This window comes from Larimichthys crocea, chromosome XVI, assembly GCF_000972845.2.
Source record: "Larimichthys crocea isolate SSNF chromosome XVI, L_crocea_2.0, whole genome shotgun sequence".
Classification (NCBI taxonomy): Eukaryota; Metazoa; Chordata; class Actinopteri; family Sciaenidae; genus Larimichthys; species Larimichthys crocea.
In genome coordinates this window covers 7,153,533-7,176,429 of record NC_040026.1, presented here as the reverse complement: position 1 = coordinate 7,176,429, position 22,897 = coordinate 7,153,533, and the positions used below count along the sequence as shown (strand labels likewise).

General features: G+C 39.9%; 1 protein-coding gene across 4 annotated transcripts in view; it reads left to right on the top strand.

Annotated features, from left to right (window-relative positions):
- Positions 1-22,897, top strand: part of csnk1db (casein kinase 1, delta b) — a 41,308-nt gene that overhangs the window by 3,187 nt on the left and 15,224 nt on the right. For all 4 annotated transcript variants that reach the window (XM_019264423.2, XM_019264425.2, XM_019264424.2 and 1 more), the window contains 2 exons: positions 18,925-19,035; positions 19,269-19,417. In XM_019264423.2, the coding sequence (XP_019119968.1) occupies positions 18,925-19,035; positions 19,269-19,417 (260 nt within the window). The remainder of the gene's footprint in view (positions 1-18,924; positions 19,036-19,268; positions 19,418-22,897) is intronic.

The following is a 22,897-nucleotide window of genomic DNA, read 5'->3' as shown; positions in this document are numbered from 1 at the left end:
AGGTTTATTTAACTATTAACAACATTAAATATATCAATTTAGAAATAAGAAAATATTATGAATACATGACCCTAACCCCTGTTTATTTATTAATAGGCAACATGTGCAACATATTCCACTGTTTCTCCTTAAGGCCAAACCAGCCTACACCTATTATTAAATATTATTATTATTATTATTATTATTATTATTATTGTTATTATTGTTATTAGGAGCAGGTGGAGCTTAATCCACAGAATTATATTTTAACAGGTTAGGAAGGTGTATTTTAATTTTTACTCAATTCTCTATTTACTCACAAACTAGTTGAATCTGTTCACCCCAACAAGTTCACATTCATTTCTTCTTTTTTTTTTTTAATGCTGCTTTACAAAATACTTTAATATACCGTATTTTCCGCACTATATCCGCATCCGCATCGGATTATAAGGCGCACCTTCAATGAATGGCCTATTTTAAAACTGTTTTCATATATAGGGCACATAGAATAGAAGCTACAGTAGTGGCTGGGGTTGCGTTATGCATCCACTAGATGGAGCTGCGCTAAAGTGAATGTCAACAAAACAGTCAGATAAGTCAGTCAAGCCCGTAAACTAATACAAGGAAAATGGTTGCGCTTTACTTTGCCACATCCAAAATAGCGGCGGCGTTGACGTATGATTCAGCGCTCAATGCGGCGTCTACGTATATATGTCTCTGGTTACTTCGGCGACGCCCCCTGACTACGGTAGCCATGATTAACCAGTATTGATCCATATATAAGGCGCATCGAATTTTAAGTCGCACTGTCCGCTTTTGAGAAAATTTAATTGGTGACCTTTGACCTTTAGGCTATAATTAGCAAAAATGTTTTTTTGCTCATATCTTCATATTGCTTTGGACTTTAACCTTGATTCCAGTGTTGACTGATACTCTCAGACATCCCAGTACATTTGTTAAAGGACTGTGTAATACATGCATAAAGATTTGGCGGCCATTTGATTTTAGTCAAAAACACGCTTACGATTACAGAGGGCACACACTTTGTCCAATTTACATGAAACTTGAAGGATATGGTCTTCAGACCATAGCTGGCTGATGATTGTCGTAACAGTCAATCCAAATCGACGTCGAAGCCGCCAAACAGGAAGTGGGCCAATATCTCTGCGATGTCTTGATGTATTAAAGCAAAACTTAGTGTATGGACTCATGACGCCTTCCTGAGCAGGCATAGGCTTACCTGCTATGCTGCTAGGCACTCCCATCACTGCTTGCAGCTATATTTAGGGTTTTCAAACTAGTTTGATATTAAGCCAAAGACTGGACTGTAATATACAATTTTACCACTAGATGCCACATGTGATTCAGTTGCTACCCACTGGAACATAATAATGGGTGCAGAAAAAAATGGCGTTCTCCTCAGTCCACCCTGCTCTCCGCATTCATCTCTTTAGAGCAGTCCTTCTCAAATAGTGCGATGCCAGGGGGGGCACGTGTGACCCTGGGGAACATGTTTTTTTTTTTTTTTTTTTTTTTTTGCCATACTAGAATAAAGTATAATTGCACATCCACTACAGTAGTTGGCAGTAGCGCTCTCATTGTAAGAGTGTGCGCAGGGAGTATTAGGTCTATGGTGTAGGGCAGTGAGATGATTAATTAGGGCCCGAGCACAGCGAGGCCCTATTGTATTTCGAACGCTGAACGACGTTTAAGAGTAAATCGCATTTTCCACAGCCCATATCCCCCCCAAAACTCACGAAAATTTGCCTACCCCCCCAATGTCAGGTGTAAAATTACGTATTTTGGAGGTCTCACACATGCACGCGCGCATACGCCTCCACAGCGCCACCTAGGTGCGCGTTTTTGCCGGTGCCCCTCGCCACGGTTTCGCCCACGTGCACGAAACTCGGTGGGAGTATGTAACATGCCCAGATGCACAAAAAAGTCTCTTGGTGCCCCGGGCGACAGTGAAGCGTACGGCGTCCAATTTTGCTCAGATTTGGCCTTTTCCCGTTTTTGCCTCATTTCCAGGGGTCGCATTTGAACGAACTCCTCCTAGGGATTTCATCCGATGTGCTTGAAACTTGCCGTGTGTGTTCTCAAGGCGTCCACAATGAAAAGTTATCAAATTCACAAATTTTTATCAGAGGGCGTGGCCGTGATGGAGCGTCAAACTCCACACTGCTGATTTTTCCACAAAAAAACAAGACTCCATTGACTTTTGGCCTGATTTGACAAGGGGTCATGTTTGAACAAACTCCTCCTAGGGATTTCATCCAATTCACTTGGTAGGTCTGTTCACATAGACTTCCTGAGTAACAGTTATCAAAATGATGAATTTTGGGGAAATGGTGTGGCCATTTCCACATGCGCACATTTCGACATGCGCACATTTCGACGTGCGCACATGTGCGAGGGCCCGACCATCGCTGCTTGCAGCTTTAATTACTATTAAAACTGGCCCGCAGATTGGCGCGTACGGAGTAGTGATGGGTCGGTCGCGAACGAAGCGGCTGTTAGAGCTGGCTCTTTGAGGTGAATGCCGGAAGCCGGCTAGTGAGCCGAGCCAGAAGAGCCGGTTCTCTAAAAAGAGCCGGAATGCCCAGTGCCGAGTGCGCGCCTTCTCTTCACTTCAAATTTTCGAGGGCTGCGTTCCGTCTACAGTCTCTGTTATTCAAGACGAAGATAATGAGACAAAAGAAAGTCACCCAAAAGCTAAAACGAGGAAATATGACGAAGCGTATGTAGCGCTTGGCTTCACTGTGACTACAGTGGGAGACGAGGAAAGACCGGTGTGTTTACTGTGTCTAAAAATGCTGGCAGTGGACAGCATGAAGCCAAATTAATTAAGGCGCCACTTAAAGACATTACATCCCAATCACGCTGATAAGCCGCTGGAATTTTTTCAGCGAAAACGTGCCAAATATTGCCAACAATCATCCCGCTTTGTGAATGCTACTTCAGTAAACCAGCGAGCACTGTTAGCATCATATAAGGTGGCGTACCAAATTGCTCAGTGCAAAAAACCCCACACCATAGCAGAGGAGCTGATACTGCCTGCAGCATTAGACATGGTCTCTGTCATGCTGGATGACGCAAGTGCTGCAAAACTAAAAACTATCCCTCTGTCTAATAACACTGTGGCCAGACGTATAGATGACAACTCAAAGACAAATGTTTTGCCTTACAATTTGATGAAGCAACTGACAGCAACAAAGACTGTTTGTTTATTGCTTATGTATGTTTTGACTTGACAAACTCCCTGTGTGAGGATCTACTTTTTTGTAAATATGTCAGAGACAAAGCCACAGCTGAAGAGCTATTCAAAATACTGGACTGCTCCTTGACTGAGAATTGGCTAAAGTGGGAGAACTGCATTGGTGTTTGCAGTGATGGTGCACAAACCATGCCAGAGAAGAGAAAAGGACTTTGGGCACTCACCAAGAAGGCCTCACCTAATGCTGAGTGGACACACTGTATTATACACAGAGAAGCACTTGCATCAAGGCAACTTTCCCCTGAATTAAGTGAGGTTATGACTGACATTATAGATGTAGTCAATTTTATAAAGACCAGACCACTAAAAACAAGAGTCTTCTCTGCTATCTGTGAGGAGATGGGAGCTGAACATCAAGCTGTGCTCTATCACAGTGAAGCAAGGTGGCTGTCACGAGGAAAAGTCTTGTCCCGAGTTTTTGAGCTCAGAAAGCAGATAAGAGTGTTTTTGGAGCAGGAGCACAAGTATGAAGTCGCAGAAAAATTTAGTGATGAGAACTTCCTGGGAAAACTGGCCTACCTGAGTGACATATTTGGAAAGCTAAATGAACTAAATCTACAGCTTTTAAGAGAAAGAAACACCTCCCTCAGGTCACAGACAAGATCAGCTCTTTCACTCGAAAGCTTGCAATGTGGGGCAGGCTACTTGATGAAGGAAACACTGATTCATTCAAGAACCTACATGAATTTGTGGACACTACTGACTATAATGCTACCTCAGTGATTCCACACATTAAGCAGCATATTTCATCACTGATGGGATGTACTTCCCTGAAAACAGTTCCCAGTATGACTGGGTGGGTGTAGGGATGGGAATTGATAACATTTTTCCGATTCCATTATCGATTTTGCTTAACGATTCGATTCTTTATCGATTCTCTTATCGATTCTCATTTGGGGAAAAAAGAACAAACAGTTTGATCAGCATCATCTAGAGGAGGTAGTGAACTGGAACGAGTACTAGTACAGCTGCCAGCCTCTGAGCCAGCCAGACTCTCTCTCTCTCATGGTCATCTTCTAAATGTAATGTAGAAGGCATTCGTTTAATGTTAACTGTTATAGCATGTTTTACAAAGCAGCACATCGTGCTAACATGGTAGGAAGTGTGTTATTTACCTTCCGTAGTAGGGTCAGAGACAAATAAGAGTTTGCATTATGAGCAATTAAAAAATGTTTTAAAATATAGTTTTAAAAGCTAAAAATGTATATTTTGTGTTTCTGTTGGTTTCATGTAATTTCAAATAGATTTTGAACTATTTTTTACAAAACAAAAGACTGATTGCCCCTGAAAAAATGTCAGCAGCCTCCACCTGTAAAACCATTCCTGTTTTAGGGGTCGTCTCATTGTTGCCCCTCTAGTGTACCTGTTAGTAATTTCATTAACACCAAAACAGATGAAAATGATAAACAACGCCCCCAGCTACCTACCTGACCAGATCAATATCCCAGAAGTTAAACTGACTTGATGCTATACTCTGATTAAAAAGTGTTCCTTTAATTTTTTTGAGCAGTGTATTAATTTAAGAATTAGTTTAGGAAACAAACATGGCAACAAAAATCATTTAAACTTCTGTTCTTTTATGAAATCTTTAAAAAAAAAGGTGTGTGTGTGTGTGTGTGTGTGTGTTTACAACCACCTTTCCTGCCTTTTGGCAAGGTAAATGACCCTTGCTGCAGGATCTGAGTTGATGAGTGACAAGCCACTTTTTCTTTGCTCGATAATGGCATCTGTTGGGGGAGAAGAGGCTGTATTATATTGCAATAATTATGAAACAATAAAAAGTTAATAAATGTAATTTTACAGATCTAAATTTTAATCTTTGACTGACATATATGATGTTGTTGGAGTTTCAAGTCTTTTTAAAGCTGCTGATCATTTTCAGCATTGTCACTGTTCACCCACAGCTGCTACATTATGAAATTACATACATTATAATATATAGGCCTATAGCATAAAGTTGAAAGTGAATGGAATACAAATGTGTTAATTATGCATTTAATGTATTTAAGATTAAAAATATTAAAGCAAAATAATTATTTTATCTTAACATTCCAAAGCTTTGATAATTAAGTTGTGGATAAATTGCCATTTTTTTTAAAGAAATATAACACTTAACACTCAAAAATAGTTCCACATAGTAAGTTAGTTCACATTACATCTTTAATCAGCATTCTTCAAGGCATTATGATAGACACCTATGTAAATATGTGGCCTTGATGTGAAGAATTCAAACACATTTTTTTAAATAAATACTTAGTTTTACAGTTATTGTGAATTATAAATGGTTTCCTAAGGTCATACCATTTGACATGTAACTCTAAGCACACCTGACCACACCCTAAATATGTCAAATTATCAAGATTTCAAAGAAAGCTACAAACCTTGGCAAGCAGCAGTTAGGGTGATCAGGGGTCCTTTTTTGTGATGCCATTTCCTGTAACATGACCTTCTTACACAAATGGACAAAATGGCTCCTCAAATGTTAGTTACACCGCCTTGACAATTTAGGAAGTTGACTTAACAGACACAATTCCCCAAGTTAGTTATAATATTCAGAGCAATTGTGTTCCATTTATTTTATTCATTGTTAAACAACACAGATGTAGAATTATGCCAAACTAGTAGATAATGTGTTTTATTGGGAATTTCACCTTTTTTGAGCATGTTAAAGTTTTTGGTACAAAGTTTTTATGGTTACACCACATTGACATTTTTACCATTATCCCCTGAATATTCTCTCAAAATGTATCAAATCCAGAAACTTTAGACAAGGTCTTTAAAAAGAATGTATTCAAGTAATTTGTGAGTTTAGTTTCAAATTTAACCTTTTTAAATGTAACTAAACTCATTGACCCAGTAACCGCAGAGGTGGTCATAGCCTGGCTGCTGCCGCTGCTGCTAGGTTGAGATTCATCTCCAGTCCGAAGCGTGTCAAAAACACGACATTCATTTAAAAATATTGCATGTTGTGTGCGCAAATGTTTCTGCATGTTTGTCATGTTCCCTCCCGACGCGACGCTGTTATCTCCACTTTACAATGATTGCAAGTCAAGCTGTTGGCATCTGTTTTGGTAAAATGCAGCCAATCTTTGAACCGAGTGGGTGCCATTGTTTGCTACTGATTGCACTGCACGTGTGAAACTTGCGGAAGTTACGTGGCGTAATTTGTCGTGCTTTCTGGAATCGATAAGAGAATTGTTAGATAAACTGCCAAACGATTCCATGGAATTGAAACACACAGAAGCGGTTCTTGTTGAGAACCGGTTCTCGATTCCCATCCCTAGGTGGGTGAGAGATCCTTTCAGTGCACCAGCTCCAACTGGTTTCAGCTCTACAGAAGAGGACCAGTTCATTGACATGACGCCTGACTCCACATTGAGACTGAGGTTCACATCACAGACACTGAGTGAATTCTGGCTGAGTGTAGAGAGGCAGTATCCACTCTTAGGGCAGAGGGCTATAGGCATTCTGCTTCCTTTTGCAACATCTTACCTTTGTGAGACTGGCTTCTCTGCTGTTGCTGCGGTGAAGACCAAGTACAGGTCCCAGCTAAACATTGAGCAGGAGCTGAGAGTTGCAGTATCATGCTTCAAACCTCGCTTCGAAAAGCTGTGCACTGCAAAACATGCTCATTGTAGCCATTAATCCTGACTTCCTCATTTTGATAAAAAAAGTTAATGTTGCTGAACTGAATTTAAATTTGTTTTTTTGAAAACATAAAATCTGAAACTGAAATTTCAGGTTTTGATGTTGAATTTTGAAAAATACACCAACGAATTCAAAATAAAAATGAGTGTACGCATTTTTTTTTTCCAGGTGAAATACTGTGTCAATCACTGATCAATAATAATACATTCTATTTATTTATTTACTCAAAGTCGCCTTTACATAGTAAAAACAAACAAGATAAAATAATACATGAAATAAAAACAAAGAATATGATCAACACATGAACATGAAACACAGTTAAAAGCAAAAGCATGTGATAAGGAATTGGGAGTGAATGGAGGTTCTGGATGTAATATAAATTCTAAATTAATTTATTAATTGCAACATTTGTAAAAACCTAGCACCTAGCATTGTGTGTCTTAGTAATATCCTTTGCATTAGAAAGCAGGCTGCGTTTCACTATAAAAGCCATTCTTAGTAGGTACAGTTTGGGACTCAGAAAGCAGACATGTTGAAACTCCTTCAAAAGCATCTGAGATGAGTGACACTCCATCCACAGGAGAGCAGGAGTACTGATGGGCAGGCAGATTGGTGTAGGAGGAAAGGAGGCGCTGCAGGTGGAGCTCTAGAGAAATCTGTGGAAAACAGAGATAGAGTGTAAGACCAAGGCCAAAGTACAATAGATAATGACAACATAAAAAGAGGAGAGGAGGCTCCATGTAACCTGATGTCCCCCAGCAGTGTAAGCCTATAGCAGCGTAGCTATAGAATGGTTCAGAGCTACCTGCCACACAAATGCACCACAACAAAGAAGACGGAAAGCTTTCCCACTGTATTCAAACTTTAAACATTATAAATCGATGAAATGATGACAGGGAGTCGTGTCCATACAAATATGTAGGATGATCAAACTGCCCTAAATGTGTCTAAATGATGGACTCTACTCACTGCTTACTCTCAACTTACCTGCTCTAGCTGTTTCAAGCTGATCCTGGTGCTGTCGTAAGATGAGTTCATGCATTAGCTCATGATGGACCCACTTCTACCAAATAGGGACACATGACATTTCATATTTCATTTAGACTTAGTTTAGACTACTTTGTAGTCTGTGTGCACAAACATGTTGCTGGTAATACACACCAATAATAATGAACACGACTAGCGTTTAATAAATCAAAAACACGTATCAGAACACTCTTAAGCCTTATTTATTCACTTCTACCATAAATGCAGACATTTCTCACAGACTTAGAGGAGAAAATATTCAAATGAGATGCAGTAAAAGAGCTGATGATAACAAACGTTAACGTCCAACAGCTGTTCATTAGCTACAACCACTAGTTTCCCTGTAAACATAGCTAGCGTTGTTTATTTCCTGAAGCTAACCATTAGTTACACAGGTCAACAATTTAAACACTGATTGGAGAAGATGGATCGAAAATCAAAAAACAACAACGTGTGACCTACTTCATGAGTGCAACAGTGATGAAGTCGTCAACCACAACAATGTTGGGGTTTCTTTGGCCTTTTCAAACTTTATTTTGATAGAGACAGCTGAAGAGTGACAGGAATGTGGAGAGAAAGATGGGGAATGACATGCGGGAAAGAGCCACAGGTCGAATTCGAACCCTGGGCTTCCACAGCGAGGAATGAGCCTTCGCACATGGGCCAGCTGCTCTACGAGCTGAGCTAAACACCGCCCAAACTACAACAAAGTTTGACTCACTCACCTCACGACACTGGCAGCATCTCGGTGTGGTGAGATTCAAACACAGTGCCCTTATTGTAAAAATTCCCAGGGATCCTAATAGTTATGGGAAAGTAGCCGAAATATCCCTTTATATTATTTATGAAATGGTTATCATTTAGGCGATTTGTGAGTTTGTATTTCATTCGTTTCGCTCTTTTTAAATTGACCGGCGCTGTAGCCAACATGCTTCAAAATGCAGAGCTTTTACTTTGAAGGCTGGTTCTGGCTCTTGACTTCCTTTTTTAATTTTCATTGTACAAGTTGAAGAAAGGAAAAAGCTGGCACTTCGGTGCGCTAAATTGCATTGTACGTCTTACGTCAATGAAATAGGAACACCCTTTCATGGTACGTATGTGAAAGCTTGATGTATGTAACAGTTGCTATGTTAATGCTAAACAAACTCTGGCTTGTCACAAAACGACCTTTATCACGATTTCCCAAACTTATTTAACCACTCCCGGACGCCATTATTGCCAGAGGACTCCACACGGCATTTACAGTGCTGCGTGGAAATAGGAAATTTTAGTACTTTAAGTGTGGCTGTCCAAGTGCACAATCTGGTGTAATTTATCACTCCTGTACTGCTCAGTACTGTCTAAAACAGTTACCATGTCTCACATCTCCGAAAAAAAATTCAAAAATGCTATATTTGGATGAACTGACCATGTATTGAAGAATATTAAAATTTAATATTAAGTGACATTAACAGCCTTGGCCTTACAGTGGAAATTAAAACGGTTTTAGCCGTGCAGGTTATTCGTGCATGGTGTGCAAGTGGAAGTTGGTCACTGACAGCTGTTTTTTCACTGCCAATCATGTGGTGTAGCCGAATCGTTTTAGATCCTACATTCCCTGAAGGCAACGTGATAGGGGAAGGTCTCTAGCCTTTTGGCTGAGCTGTCTGTCATGATTCCACACCTCTCTCAGTTGATGCCACGCCCCCTCACGCTGGGTCAAAAGTCTAAAACTGTAAAAAAAAAAAAAAAAAAGAATCTGAAAAGATAAAACATGCAACTGAAAGAAACATATGAAAGTGAAAAATGAAAATATTTTTTTTCAAAAGAATCAATTTTGATTCATAATTGTATTTAACCTGGGAAAAAAAAATGTGTACACTTATTTTTATTTTGAATACATTGGTGTATTTTTCAAAATTCAACATCAAAACTCGAAAGGTGTGGCTGCTGATTCTTACCACCTGCCTGTCAAGAAGTCAAATATCCAGCTGTAGATGACGGTTTGCAAACCAAGATCAACAAAATTAGACACAAGATTTTAAGGAATGATTGTGTTGAACGCCGAGCTGTAATCAGTGTAAAGCATTCTCACATGATGGTTTGGTGCTACATATGCTGCAGCCATACTTACTTCACCAAGACAATGTCAGATCACATTCTGCACATTCCAACAACATTGCTCTGTAGTAAAAAAGTGGGGTGCTAAATTGGCCTGCCTGCAGTCCAAACTTACCGTCACCTATTAAGAATGTTTGACATGCTTGGAAGCATAAAATAAATAATAGAAAACCCCAAACTGTTGGGCAGCTGAAATCCTATGTGAAGTATGAACTGTCCACAAATCCCCTTACAGTCCAGCATACAGCCTGGTGTATAACTGGGTAGGAACCTCCCCTTCAACAGCCAGTGCATGTCAATTACTTAATTGGGTGGAGAAACATGAACAGTTCTTTTTCACAACAGGTATTTTGACATCTCATAGCTGGACGTATCTATGAATTTAATTTGCATTGCTTGTAGAGTTGTTCCGATTCCAATACCAGTATTTAGTAATTTATTAAATTAGTAATCTATTTACTGGTTAGCGCCACTAAGCTCTGGCACAGTTCTTCTTCACCACTCTTAAAACGGTGGCGCTGTGCTGCAACCTGCAGCCTGCTGTTTTAGACGACGAGGAAGAGTTGATCACGTGACACAGACACAACAGACACACGTGTGTCAGAGCCGGTTGACGTGAGGCTTGGAGCTATGCTAACTAGCGGCTCACTAGCATATCATGTCGGCGGTGTAGCAGTATTTCACGCTGGATGCTCCCACCAGTAACGCACGTGTTAAGACAGGGACAGGCAAACCGGCAACCGGTGTTGGGGGGATGAGTGGAGCTAAGGTGGGTTGCTGTGGGTGCTGTCCCCCAACTGCTGTGAAACAATCAGGAAATAACTTTTAATTTTTCTGATTAATAACAGCTTTATCGAGGCCGGCGCTCTCTCTGTTATTGTTATGGCTCTCTACCAAAGCACGCTCTCTCTCTCTCTCTCTCTCTCTCTCTCTCTCTCTCTCTCTAATCTCTAATCTCTAATCATCGGACACAAATCAAATTAAACCCTTTGTCATTATTTTGCGTAGATTGCGAGTCAGACTCAGATTTAGAAGCTGGTACATTAAATAAACAAAGTGAGATCACACGCACAGGTAGATTATCACACAGGTAGATGATCAGAGTTTAGTACGTGAATGCACCTGGATAGTCTCTGCTAAAAGACTGCAACATATGCAAAGATGTGGCTGCACTTTATTTTTCTTTTTTACAATTGCATTTGCACTACTGTTTTTTTTTTTATACTGTTCTATTTAAAAATAAATGGCTTGAATTTGCGGTATTTATTCATGTTTTGCAAAGGGTTTAACCTGAGCCAGGCCTTGCCACAACGATAATCATATCACAGTCATGTAGGCATAGTATATATTTTTTTTATAACATACTGGTATCGGATCAGTACTCTGTATCGGCCGATACCTACAGCACAAGTATCGGAATTGGTATCGGGAGGGAAAAAATGTTAACCAAACATCTCTAATTGCTTGTAATCAATTAGAGATCTATGGTATTGTGCATGCTGTAGGCAGACTGGAAACCTAGACACTTGAATGATACAGAGCTTCCTTTTAAATGTATTTGTGACACCAGTTCTTGTGTTATGAGAAATTTAAATGTGAGCCTGAAGAGCTTTTGAGGGATAAATAAGTAAAAAAAAAAAAAAAAAACCTTACTCTGCCTCTGATTGGTCAAGTCAAAAAAACAATATAAAACAGTGATTGGCCAACAGACTCAACTTACAGGATAGAACAGGACAGTAGCTAACAACAATAACTGTTTAACAGAAGACATTTAGTGTTCGATTTTTTATCGTGGATCTATTTTACAAAGTCTCCTAAAAAGACACAGCAGCTTTGGTAAGGGATACAATCGCACCAGAGCAAATGTTCAAGACACAATGGTAGCATTAACCTTTCCTACTCAACTTCCAAACCATTAGTTTCGGGCTAACTCCACACACCCTACTTCTATAGTAAAGTAAGAAATAACAGATGAGGTCTTAACAAGCTTGACAGCATTCAAACACACAACATAACTGTTAAACTTTTCCTCTGCCCTGCTTGTCATTTGAGCAGCTCGGCTCAGTCACCCACACACAGTACGAGAAAATCAACAGCAGGGTGTCATGCCAGTAGTGTCTGAAGAAGCCCAGATAAGGAGTTTGCTACAGAGATTAATATGGATTAAAGTTCTCCATCATTACGACAGATTTCCGTCATTCAGAGTTGACAGAATATATGACACAGTATAATGACCCACACAGGGTGGGACCTAAACACGGACCATCGGTGCTAAACTTTAGCAGCTTAGCTAGCACAGACTCTCCCTGCTGCGATGTTATCAATCAGTTTTTGACTGCTTCACAGAGCTGTGACGTCATTTTGAGACTCGGTTTGTAAAGTTCAGTCAACATGTGAGAACTCGTCTGACACAGAGAGTCTCTGTTGTGTGCTACGTGTGTGAAATAACTATAGTCTGGACTTTGTTTGCAGTGTATCTGTGTAAACGGCTTCATTCAGAGTCTCTCCCAACCCTCTGGCACTGTGAGTTACTATGGTTACGGGAACGCCCTGAAACCTTATAATGATAATCAATAAAAAGTTTTTGGGTTAGTATGACTGTACAAAATCATGAATGTAGCCTGATTGTAGCTACATTCATGTAGGGACAACACAGAGAGAGTGTGTCTGAGTAGAGCAGGGGGCAGGGAGCACACAGAGCAGAGTGACAGAGGGCCCAAAGTGACTGTAAAGTGACAGAATAACTTAATAAATACTATTTCATTATATTTTCATACTATGTATGTCAGATAAAGGGATTGAAAAATACCGTCATTCAAAAACTCTTCACTAGTACTGTTTGAGGTGTGCTTTTGAGTAAAAAATGACAGAAATCTACTTTTCGTTTTTGAAATTCTTTAGTGTATTGTAGATTTTTCATGCTTCCCTTATAAGCACATTACATGAATGATTCTGAAAGCCTAGGTTCTCCTGAATCTATAGGTACCAAACACATACATATACATTAAGTATTGTTTATAAGCCCAAATGTTAAAGAAGTAAAAACGAGCTAAAAATGGCTTAGTCCCCAGAGGGTTAAACCTGATGGCTGCATTAGAGAACATGGTTATGAGTGGAGTGGGGCTGGAATCTTATCTTGTTTTTTAGCAGGTGTTAAGTAACATAACCTGTAACATGTTTCATAAATTGCAAATGTATCTTTGTTCGAACTAGGGGTGGGCGATATATCGAATATACTCGATATATCGCGGCTTGTTCTACGTGAGATGTATAAAATGACTATATCGCGACCATCGAGTACTTGTCACGTAAATGTTTTAAGCCGTCGGCATTTAATTCTCCGGAGTTTTGCCTGTGTTACTCACTCCTGGTGCTGCTCACAGCACGCAGCGCGCTTCCCCGCCCACCCAGAAAAATCCCCTGCGCGCATGCGTACCAGTGTTAATTTCGTCAGATGAGACGAGACGAAATATGTTCGTCAACGAGCCATTATCCCTTGACGAATATAAACGGGACGAAAATGTCATGCAAGAAATAAAAATAAACAAAAACGTCCTCCTTGTTTTCGTCTAGAAAGTCCAGTCCTGCTGTCATGTGTTTGTGTGAAACGGACCTGAGTGGGCCTTTAGAAGTCAGGCCCGACCCGGCCCGGGCCCGATAGAATTCGACCCGATGCCCGTTGACAGCTTTGTAGAGCCCGTACCCGTTTGCAGCCCGTCGTTATTAAAATGTGCGCATATGGCATAACAGTTAAGAATGAGTCTAGCCTCCCCATTTGTGCTAAACACTAACAGTGATGGACTCATCTTAATTTTAACATTTAACATAGTAGATGCAACTGGCATAAAATCAATTTATTTATACCGAAATTTAACAATTGCATGTAGAAGATGACAGAACATGTCATAATAGGGTGCACCTGCTATTAGTAGATTAAAAAATGAAATCAAGGTGCATATTAAGTGTGTATTGAAACAACAGACAAGACACTTAGCAAAGTTGCATTGAAGATGAATTCATTCAATTCAAATCAATCAAGACATTTAATTAATATGTTAGCTGTGGAACACAAGTGAACTGGAATTAATAAACAAAAAAAAATTCCTGAAATAAATAGAAGAAGACTAAAATGTTTTGACTAAAACTAGACTAAAATACCCTGTGTTCACGTTTGACTAAAACTAGACTAAAATTTTGAGACTTTTAGCCGACTAAAATCACAAAAATGATTTGTGAAAGACTAAAAGTGACTAAGACTAAGAATGAACTTTGAAACAAGACTAAGACTAAATTGAAAATGCCACAAACGATTATTTTGTTAGTCGACTAATCACCGATTATTTTTTCGATTAGTCGACTAATCGGATCATACGTAAATTGACTGTAAAACATACAGCTTATCGCACCAGCATGCAGCTGATCAGATCATTAGCTTTCAGCTTGAAGTATGAGCTAACTGAAAATAAAAACAATTAACATGATATCTCATTAACCCTTTAACAGGGCTCTAAATTAACTTTTTTGATCACCAGCCAGTGTGGCTGGTAAGTTTCTGAAGTTACCAGCCAATCAGAATTTCCACTAGCCACATTTTTTCCCGTGCAAAAAAGATTATGAGAGCAACTGAAGTAATTTGATCATTTTATTAACTAAAGCTTTAAATTAATCTTACAATGAAGTTGGGAACTTAAGTACATACAAAAATGATCCTAACATTTCATTACTCATTAACCCTTACATACTATTCAGGGTCTAATTTGACATTTTTTGTACATAACAATAAAATAAAGCGAAACTAATTAACTACGTAGCATATTTACACATGTAGAAGCATGTTTAGAAGAACATACACCGGGAAAATGTCCAAATCTAAGCAAGTAAACAAAGTCTGGTGGGCTAAGCGCTCGCTTCTGAAACACTCCTGGTGGGGTTTAAAGTCGCATGCAGGACGGACCAAATACGCCACGCTCACGCAACGCGCCGGGAAGCCTGTTTGACCAGTGAGAGCACGCGCTGTGCGGGTTCCCATAGAAACCGCGATCAAGCGTCCCGCGAAATAGATCCACCTTCGCCCTCGAGCCTTTCCAAGCCGACCCAGAGCCAGTCGCGGCACACGACGGCACACCGCCGCAGAGGAAATGCGCCCGGCGGTGAGAGGTCCCACGAGGGGATCCTGCCGCACCGTGCGGTCGTCTCTGACTACTAAATTAGTTGTCAACCATTTTGTTCGTCGACATAATCGTGACTAATCGTGGCAGCCCTAATATATACACAGATGTTCCCACTCCTCCTGTGATGTGACTGTTACTGTTCTGGGTGGTTTTCACAGTCACAACCTAGACTTCTGCCTCTTTGGTTTGCTAATTTCATTTTACTTTTAAAATGATCTGTTGTTGATCAGAAGAAGTGCACTTTAATTTATATTGTAATTTAAAATAAAGGGGGTTTGCTAAAATTTTTTTGATTGTGATTTTCCACTTTTTGCATGCAAATTAACAAAAACTCTAATAGAAGGGTCTACTTGAATCATCATACTGATGTTATTTTTTGCATCAAAGGGTTGAATTTAACATTCATAGTGATTTACAGGAGAAATAAAAATATTGAGATATATATCGTGTATCGCGATATAGCTTAAAAATATCGAGATATTGGTTATAGGCCATATCGTGCAGCCCTAGTTCCAACACACACACTCACATTAATCAGATCTCACAGCTCCCTCTAGAACCACTTTTATATATAACAGTAAAAATTTAAATAAACACAGAAATCAACCATTTTTGGATGTATGTTCAATTAAAGCACAGCAAGAAATGTAATGATATGATTATTAACAGATAATGATTATTTATATTATTATTCTGAATTGGATGCACAAAAACACCTCTGAAATATTACACAAGTAAACAGGTGAATTATCATTTCATAGTATCTAGGGATGTAACGATACACTCAACTCACGACTCGATACAGTTCATGATTTTTTGTTCATGATACGATTTTATCCCTAATAGTATTATATTTGGGTATGATGGGGCATCCTTGAAAGGCTTAGTTGATCTATGAAGTATATGTATATTTTATTTGAATACAGTAGCCCATTTATAGCAGATTTTAAAGATTTTAATTCTTAATCTTTTTTTTTTAGTAACTTTCCTCACAAATACTTTAATCTACTCACACCTGTCTCTTGCTAACTCTAACCCTTTCTTTGTTTCTCTCTTTCTAACATACAGGAACAGTGTTTATAAAATGAGATCATATTGTATCAAACACGTATCTAAAAAGTAGAGAGCTCTGAGCCTGCATTTCTTGAGCCAGTGATTGGATGGCAGGTGTGATTTTGGTGATAGCAAAACAGAAGTCATTGTGCACATCAAGTTTGCAATTGATACTTTGTATCATTGGTGACACAGTAAAGTCTGAGATGCTCATGCACCATGCTCTTTAACAAGCCAAAACGCTTGAACCTATTATCATTGTCATTCAATCTCCTTGAATGGAGAATTTGACTTGATATGATGTGGTGAGTCACCCATGCATCTTTTTCAGCATCTTTTTCAGCATTTTAATTAACAGTTGAGTTTGTCTTGTCTCCTCCTGAAGCTGTTCCATGTGGTGGGTTAACTGTCTGACCAAAGCATCCGTCAACCCCCTGATTGACAGTGTTACAATTTGTTGCACAGTTTTATATTTTCATTTGTCAATTGTCTCTATGAAGCCAAATTCAATATAACTGTCTTTAAAACCAATCAGTTAACTAAACTCCAAGCATGCCTTAAGGATATAAAAAGTTGGATGACCTACAATTTTTTGATGTTAAATTCAGACAAAACTGAAGTTCTTGTAATTGGATCCAAACACCTTAGAAACTCTCTTTCTAGAGACTTAGTTACTTTAGATGGGATCACCCTGGCCTCCAGCTCCACTGTAAAGAATCTTGGAGTTGTTTTTGATCAGGATTTGTCCTTTAACGTCCACATAAAACAAATTTAAAAGGACTGCATTCTTCCACTTATGTAACATCGCTAAAATCAGACGCATTGTCTCTCAGGCGGATGCAGAAAAACTAGTCCACGCATTTGTTACTTCAAGGCTGGACTATTGTAACTCTTTGTTATCAGGCTGCTCTAATAAGTCTCTTAGGACTTTGCAGTTAATTCAGAATGCTGCTGCACGTGTTCTGACAGGAACCAAGATCAGAGATCACATCTCTCCCATTTTGGCTTCCTTGCATTGGCTGCCTATTAAATCTAGAATAGAATTTAAAATTCTTCTCCTTACTTACAAAGATCTCCATGGTCAGGCACCATCGTATCTAAAAGAGCTCATAATACCTTACTACCCCTCTAGAACACTGCGCTCTCAGGACGCTGGGTTATTTGTGGTTCCTATAGTTTCCAAAAGTAGATTGGGAGCCAGAGCTTTCAGCTATCAGGCTCCTCTTCTGTGGAACAAACTACCTTTCTGGGTTCGGGAGGCAGACACGGTCAACACCTTTAAGAATAGACTTAAGACTTTCCTTTTTGATAAAGCCTATAGTTAGGGCTGGCTCAGGTCATCCCTTAGTTATTGCTGCCACTAGTGATACCACTGCCGGGGACCCCCACCGAGGGTTTGCCTAGCCAGGCACGGTATTGGTTGAAGATGCACACATCTCCCTTACCGAAACTCTCTCTCTCTCTCTCTTCTCTCTCTCTCTCTCTCTCTCCTCTCTCTCTCTCTCTCTCTCTCTCTCTCTCTCTCTATTATCTATATATATCTATATATATATATATATATATATATATATATATATATATATATATTTATATATATATATTATTATATATATATATATCTATATATATATAATCTCCCCTCTCTATATATATATCTCTATATCTCTCCATCTCTCTATATCTCTCCATCTGTGGACATGTCTCATTAATGCATGTTACTAACCAAACTTCCCCGGAGTTTCTGTGCTCTGTCGTCCAGCAGCACGACGCCCACTACATATATTATTACTGTCATTATTACTACCATATCTGTTACTGTAATCATTTTTATCATTCATTGTAATTCATTGTCATTTTATCAGTCATTGTACAATATGTTTGTGTTGATTTGTCCTGTACACGTGACATCCATTGCACGTCTGTCCGTCCTGGGAGAGGGATCCCTCCTCTGTGGCTCTTCCTGAGGTTTCTTCCACCTTTTTTCCCTGTTAAAAGGGTTTTTGTGGGCAAGTTTTTCCTCACTCGAACCGAGGGTCTAAGGACAGAGGGTGTCACTCCCTGTACAGATTGTAAAGCCCTCTGAGGCAAATGTACTTTGTGACTTTGGGCTATACAAATAAAATTGATTTGATTTAAAAAAAAAATAAGTTTTTGTATCACGTCTATCCACATGCACATGTGATTGATGAATATGTTAGCAACCAATGAACAATCACACAGAGTTAGAATTTCATAAAATTACTACAATAACTCAAGATGGGGTAATAATAGGTGAAAATGAAATCTCTTTCATTTTATGGCAGTTTTTACACTGATGTCACACTCTGGTGTCTATTTGTGCTTAATGTAACTGCTGAACCATATATGTAACCACTGTATTTATTATCTTGCTGATGAAACCACTTTGTAAATGCCTGCACTCACACACACACACTCAAACTCACACATATTTTATTCAAAGCTACAATCCTAGTTAAATCTAAGAATAAAAATGATACACCTAGAAAATGATTATTATTATTATTATGGCATGTTGTAGTCTCAGCAGTAGAGTGTTTGATATGAAAGTAGCAGATAAAAATGATGAAGCTATCTGTATCACTAGATGCCATTAGGGTTTTGTAATTTTGTTTAAAGTCAACATCTCTAACTTTTTTTTTCCCTTTCCAGGCACAGATATTTCAGTGGGTGAGGAAGTTGCGATTAAATTGGAATGTGTGAAGACCAAACACCCCCAACTCCACATCGAGAGCAAGATCTACAAGATGATGCAAGGAGGAGGTGACGTATTAGCAGAGAGAGAGAGGGGGGACTGCTCCGTCCCCGCTCTCAGTCAGAGAGAGATAAACACACATACTGCCCCGATACATGACCACTAGTTTGGTATCTTCCCAGGTGATGCTACTGACACCAGTTTCAGATTTTTCTCAGAGATTTTTGCCTTCAGCCTCGTCTTCAGAGAATGAAACACATCTTCAGGTAGTGTAATTACGTTTACTTCCATGTTTTTGCAGTGGGCATTCCAACAATAAAGTGGTGTGGAGCAGAAGGTGATTACAATGTAATGGTGATGGAGCTGCTGGGGCCCAGCTTGGAGGATCTCTTCAACTTTTGCTCACGCAAGTTCAGCCTCAAGACCGTCCTGCTGCTTGCTGATCAGATGGTAAGACTGTGAATTCCCTTCACACACACACATGCCCCTTTTACACGGTAAATAAGCGCTGTAGCTCCTCAAGATCAAAGTAATGCTCCTATGTGTTGTTTTGCATGAATAGCATTGCTATAATGATCAACTCTGCCTACAATGACAGGGTACTGTCTACAGTGGAAACAAGGGTCTCCCCACAAAAAAGTTGATCAATTTCCAAGTCATGTAAAGCACATGGAAAATAGAGAGGGTAAAACATTTCCCTGTTTTCCTTTAGCTGAGAATTGAGACTGCCTATCAGACCTCCCCAAAGTGGATAAGTTATGTTGTCTCATGTCTAGCAGCCCCATAACCAGGCTTCTTAGGACTAAAACTCCCATCTAATGGTACAACAGAAACAGTCTAGGACATTGTACATTGAAGTGGAAACCCATTGGAGACAGCATCTACATCCCATATTTCTGAATAGTGCAACATCACTAACATTCGAGCAAGTATAAGTTACAGTCCAGTCAATTATGTATTCATACAATGTGAATGTGTAATCCACCAAACCGTACATCACAATGGCTGCCAGTCTAGTGCCTATATATTTTTAGAAACGGAGCCCAAATCCTATAAAATACATGACTCATATATTTTGACCTATATCTCAGATATTCCATGGGTATCATGTCAAAAACAACTTTGTGCCACCCAGCCAGTGATGAAGGTTGACAATCAGTTCACTTCAGGAATATGTTTTTTTTCTTGCACAGAAAGAAACAATACAAAGAAGTCTACTAGAATGTGAGTTTTTGATGTGTGTGTCTGGGAGTGCAAACAGCAGGCACGCAGGTCTTTGTTCAATTCAATGTTAAAAATCAGGGATAATTTATCTGTTATGTTTTCCCAATACACAATTATGTGTTTACACATCCATACACAATGAATGAAAGTACCAACCGCAGTGTGACACTGTAGACGGTGTAACAATTGAAACTGAGTCTCCTTCATCCTATTACAAATTGAGATATTATTCGCTGATTCCCATATTTGTAACCACATTGCCTCATCAAAGTCTATATTGAGGTCTGCATTCCAAACTATGGGTGGAATGCAGGTCTACCGGCATCAAATTTAGAGAGTACTCTGTACCCGAGCCCCAGGATACCTTTCTTCCCTCCAACTGAGACTGTGTTCTCCAGTGGAAAGGGTTGATTAGGGTTGACACCAGTGTGTTTTTGGCTATTTTAAAAAACTAGAAAAATGCCAAATAGTGACAATACCCTTCATCTCCCATAGCTTAAAGCCCTTAGTGGATGGTTCCTATGATGTATTCTACCCAATAAAAGCATTCTGTGATCCTTGGGAGGGACAATAGAGAGAGACTGGGCAAGGAAAAGGCAGTTTGTCTAATCTAAAGATACAGTGGCGGTGCTCAAAGAATTTAACATTCGCAGACGCAATGAAACTCGCCAAGTGAAGGGCAACTGCAAAAAATTTCCGTTTGTATTCCCCGCACCTTCCACGTACAGAACTTGGTGTCAGCCATGTGTATGGCTTAAATTATATTTAGTGCTATATGTTATGATGCTGATACATCCTTTGTCACTTCAACCATTGTTCCAAATAGGATGAAAGATGCTCCAGGAGTACAAGTGAAACCATGGCCATTCCCTTACAATAACTATATACAACTACCTTTACTAGGTCCCTCCAAAACAAAACACAACCATTTACCACAGAGAATCTCTGAGGTTGAAGGATTTGACCATCCCAAAGATACAAGCATAGTGGCACCTCCAAGTGAAAAAATATATTTTTTTAAATTAATAATACATAATCAAGCAAAAAGTATCACCATAAAAATTATGGTAATACCTAAGTAATTTTTCATCCCTGACTCCAAATTGAAGCAAGGAAAATGTATGAGCAGAAATGTAACTAGATACTGTGACAGAAACCACTGAGGTCCGTTACATATACCTGGCGGTTGAAGCAAGCTGGCAGTGCACAATAAACTTATAGGAGTAGTCTCATAGAGAAGTAATGAATGGAAACTTGAAATAGACAACTCCCACATAAAGGCCATTTTCGAATAAAATGGCACACAAGGTTGAACTTCAAGCTAAACATTACATTTTACAAATAGCAGCCTCTACCCACGGCTCGAGTGTAGGCTGATCCCATTAGTCCAACAGTAAAACACCCGGAAAGCCCTTTCAAGATGAAACTAAATAAAATTGTCTTACTTACTCTCACACAACGATCAGGAGAACAGTCCCAGACATATGATACAGTTCAGTATGTAGTGGTAGTGGACCCTGGGGATGCTTTGTAGTTTCTTCTTGACGTCCACAAATTCCCATCTCTGTCAGAGTGTCTCTACTGCAAAGTCTTGGAAGAAAAACATTTTGGTTCCCTCAAAGAGAACCTCCTTCTTACATCTGGCAGCCTCCATAACTTTCTGATGGTCTAAGAAATTATGAAACCTGGCGATCATAGCCTGGGGCAGCCGCAATGCAGTGGGGTTCTTCGTGGCTGGTTTTGGAGTCATTTTGCCACTAGAAGTGCCCCAAAAGTACTCCAGAAACATTCCCTGGAGTTATCAAAAATAATTATATATAGTTCATGAAATATTCGGTTGCCCGGAGTTCCAGCAAAGTGTGGCTACACAATGAATTGTTGATGTATTGATTCAGTAAGGATGGTGCATTTTATTTTTCACGATAAAAACATTCTGTATTATACAGGATAAATGACAACCTTGGCTGGATCATCCATTCCTGTCTGAACTACCAACCTTAAAAGGGTAGTTTCTGTTCTTGGTTACATTGTGAAAAGGCTGTTAAGTGGCCCAAACTCTGAATAATTAAGTCTTCTTGGGGGGTGTCTCTCTGTATCAAATGTAATGCTGTCAAACAATTAAGGAGATTAACAAGGAGATGATCGTGGACTTCAGAAGGGGCAGACATCTCCCCCCTCCCCTGCACATCGGAGGGACAGCGGTGGAAGTGGTCTCCAGCTTCAGGTACCTGGGCGCGAACATCGCAAACGACCTCACCTGGAGCACCAACACTTCCTATCTGGTTAGGAAGGCACACCAGCGCCTCTACTTCCTCAGGAGGCTGCGGCGCGCTGGATTGGGGAGCTCAGTCCTGACCTCCTTCTATAGATGTGTGGTGGAAAGCGTCATGTGCACCTGCATCACCGTGTGGCACGGCAACTGCTCTGCAGCAGAGAAGAAGGCTCTGCAGAGGGTGGTTAAAGCTGCACAGAGGACTGTGGGATGCAGCCTACCCACCACCACGGACATTTACACCTCCAGGTGCAGGAAAAGGGCCTCCTGCATCATGAAGGACCCCACTCACCCCGCACACGCTCTGTTTGCCCCTCTCCCCTCGGGCAGGAGGCTGCGGAGCATTAAGAGCAGGACCACCAGACTTAGGAACAGCTTCTTCCCAGAAGCTGTGAGACTGTTGAACTCTGGAGGATCCCTGTAGCCCCTGCCCC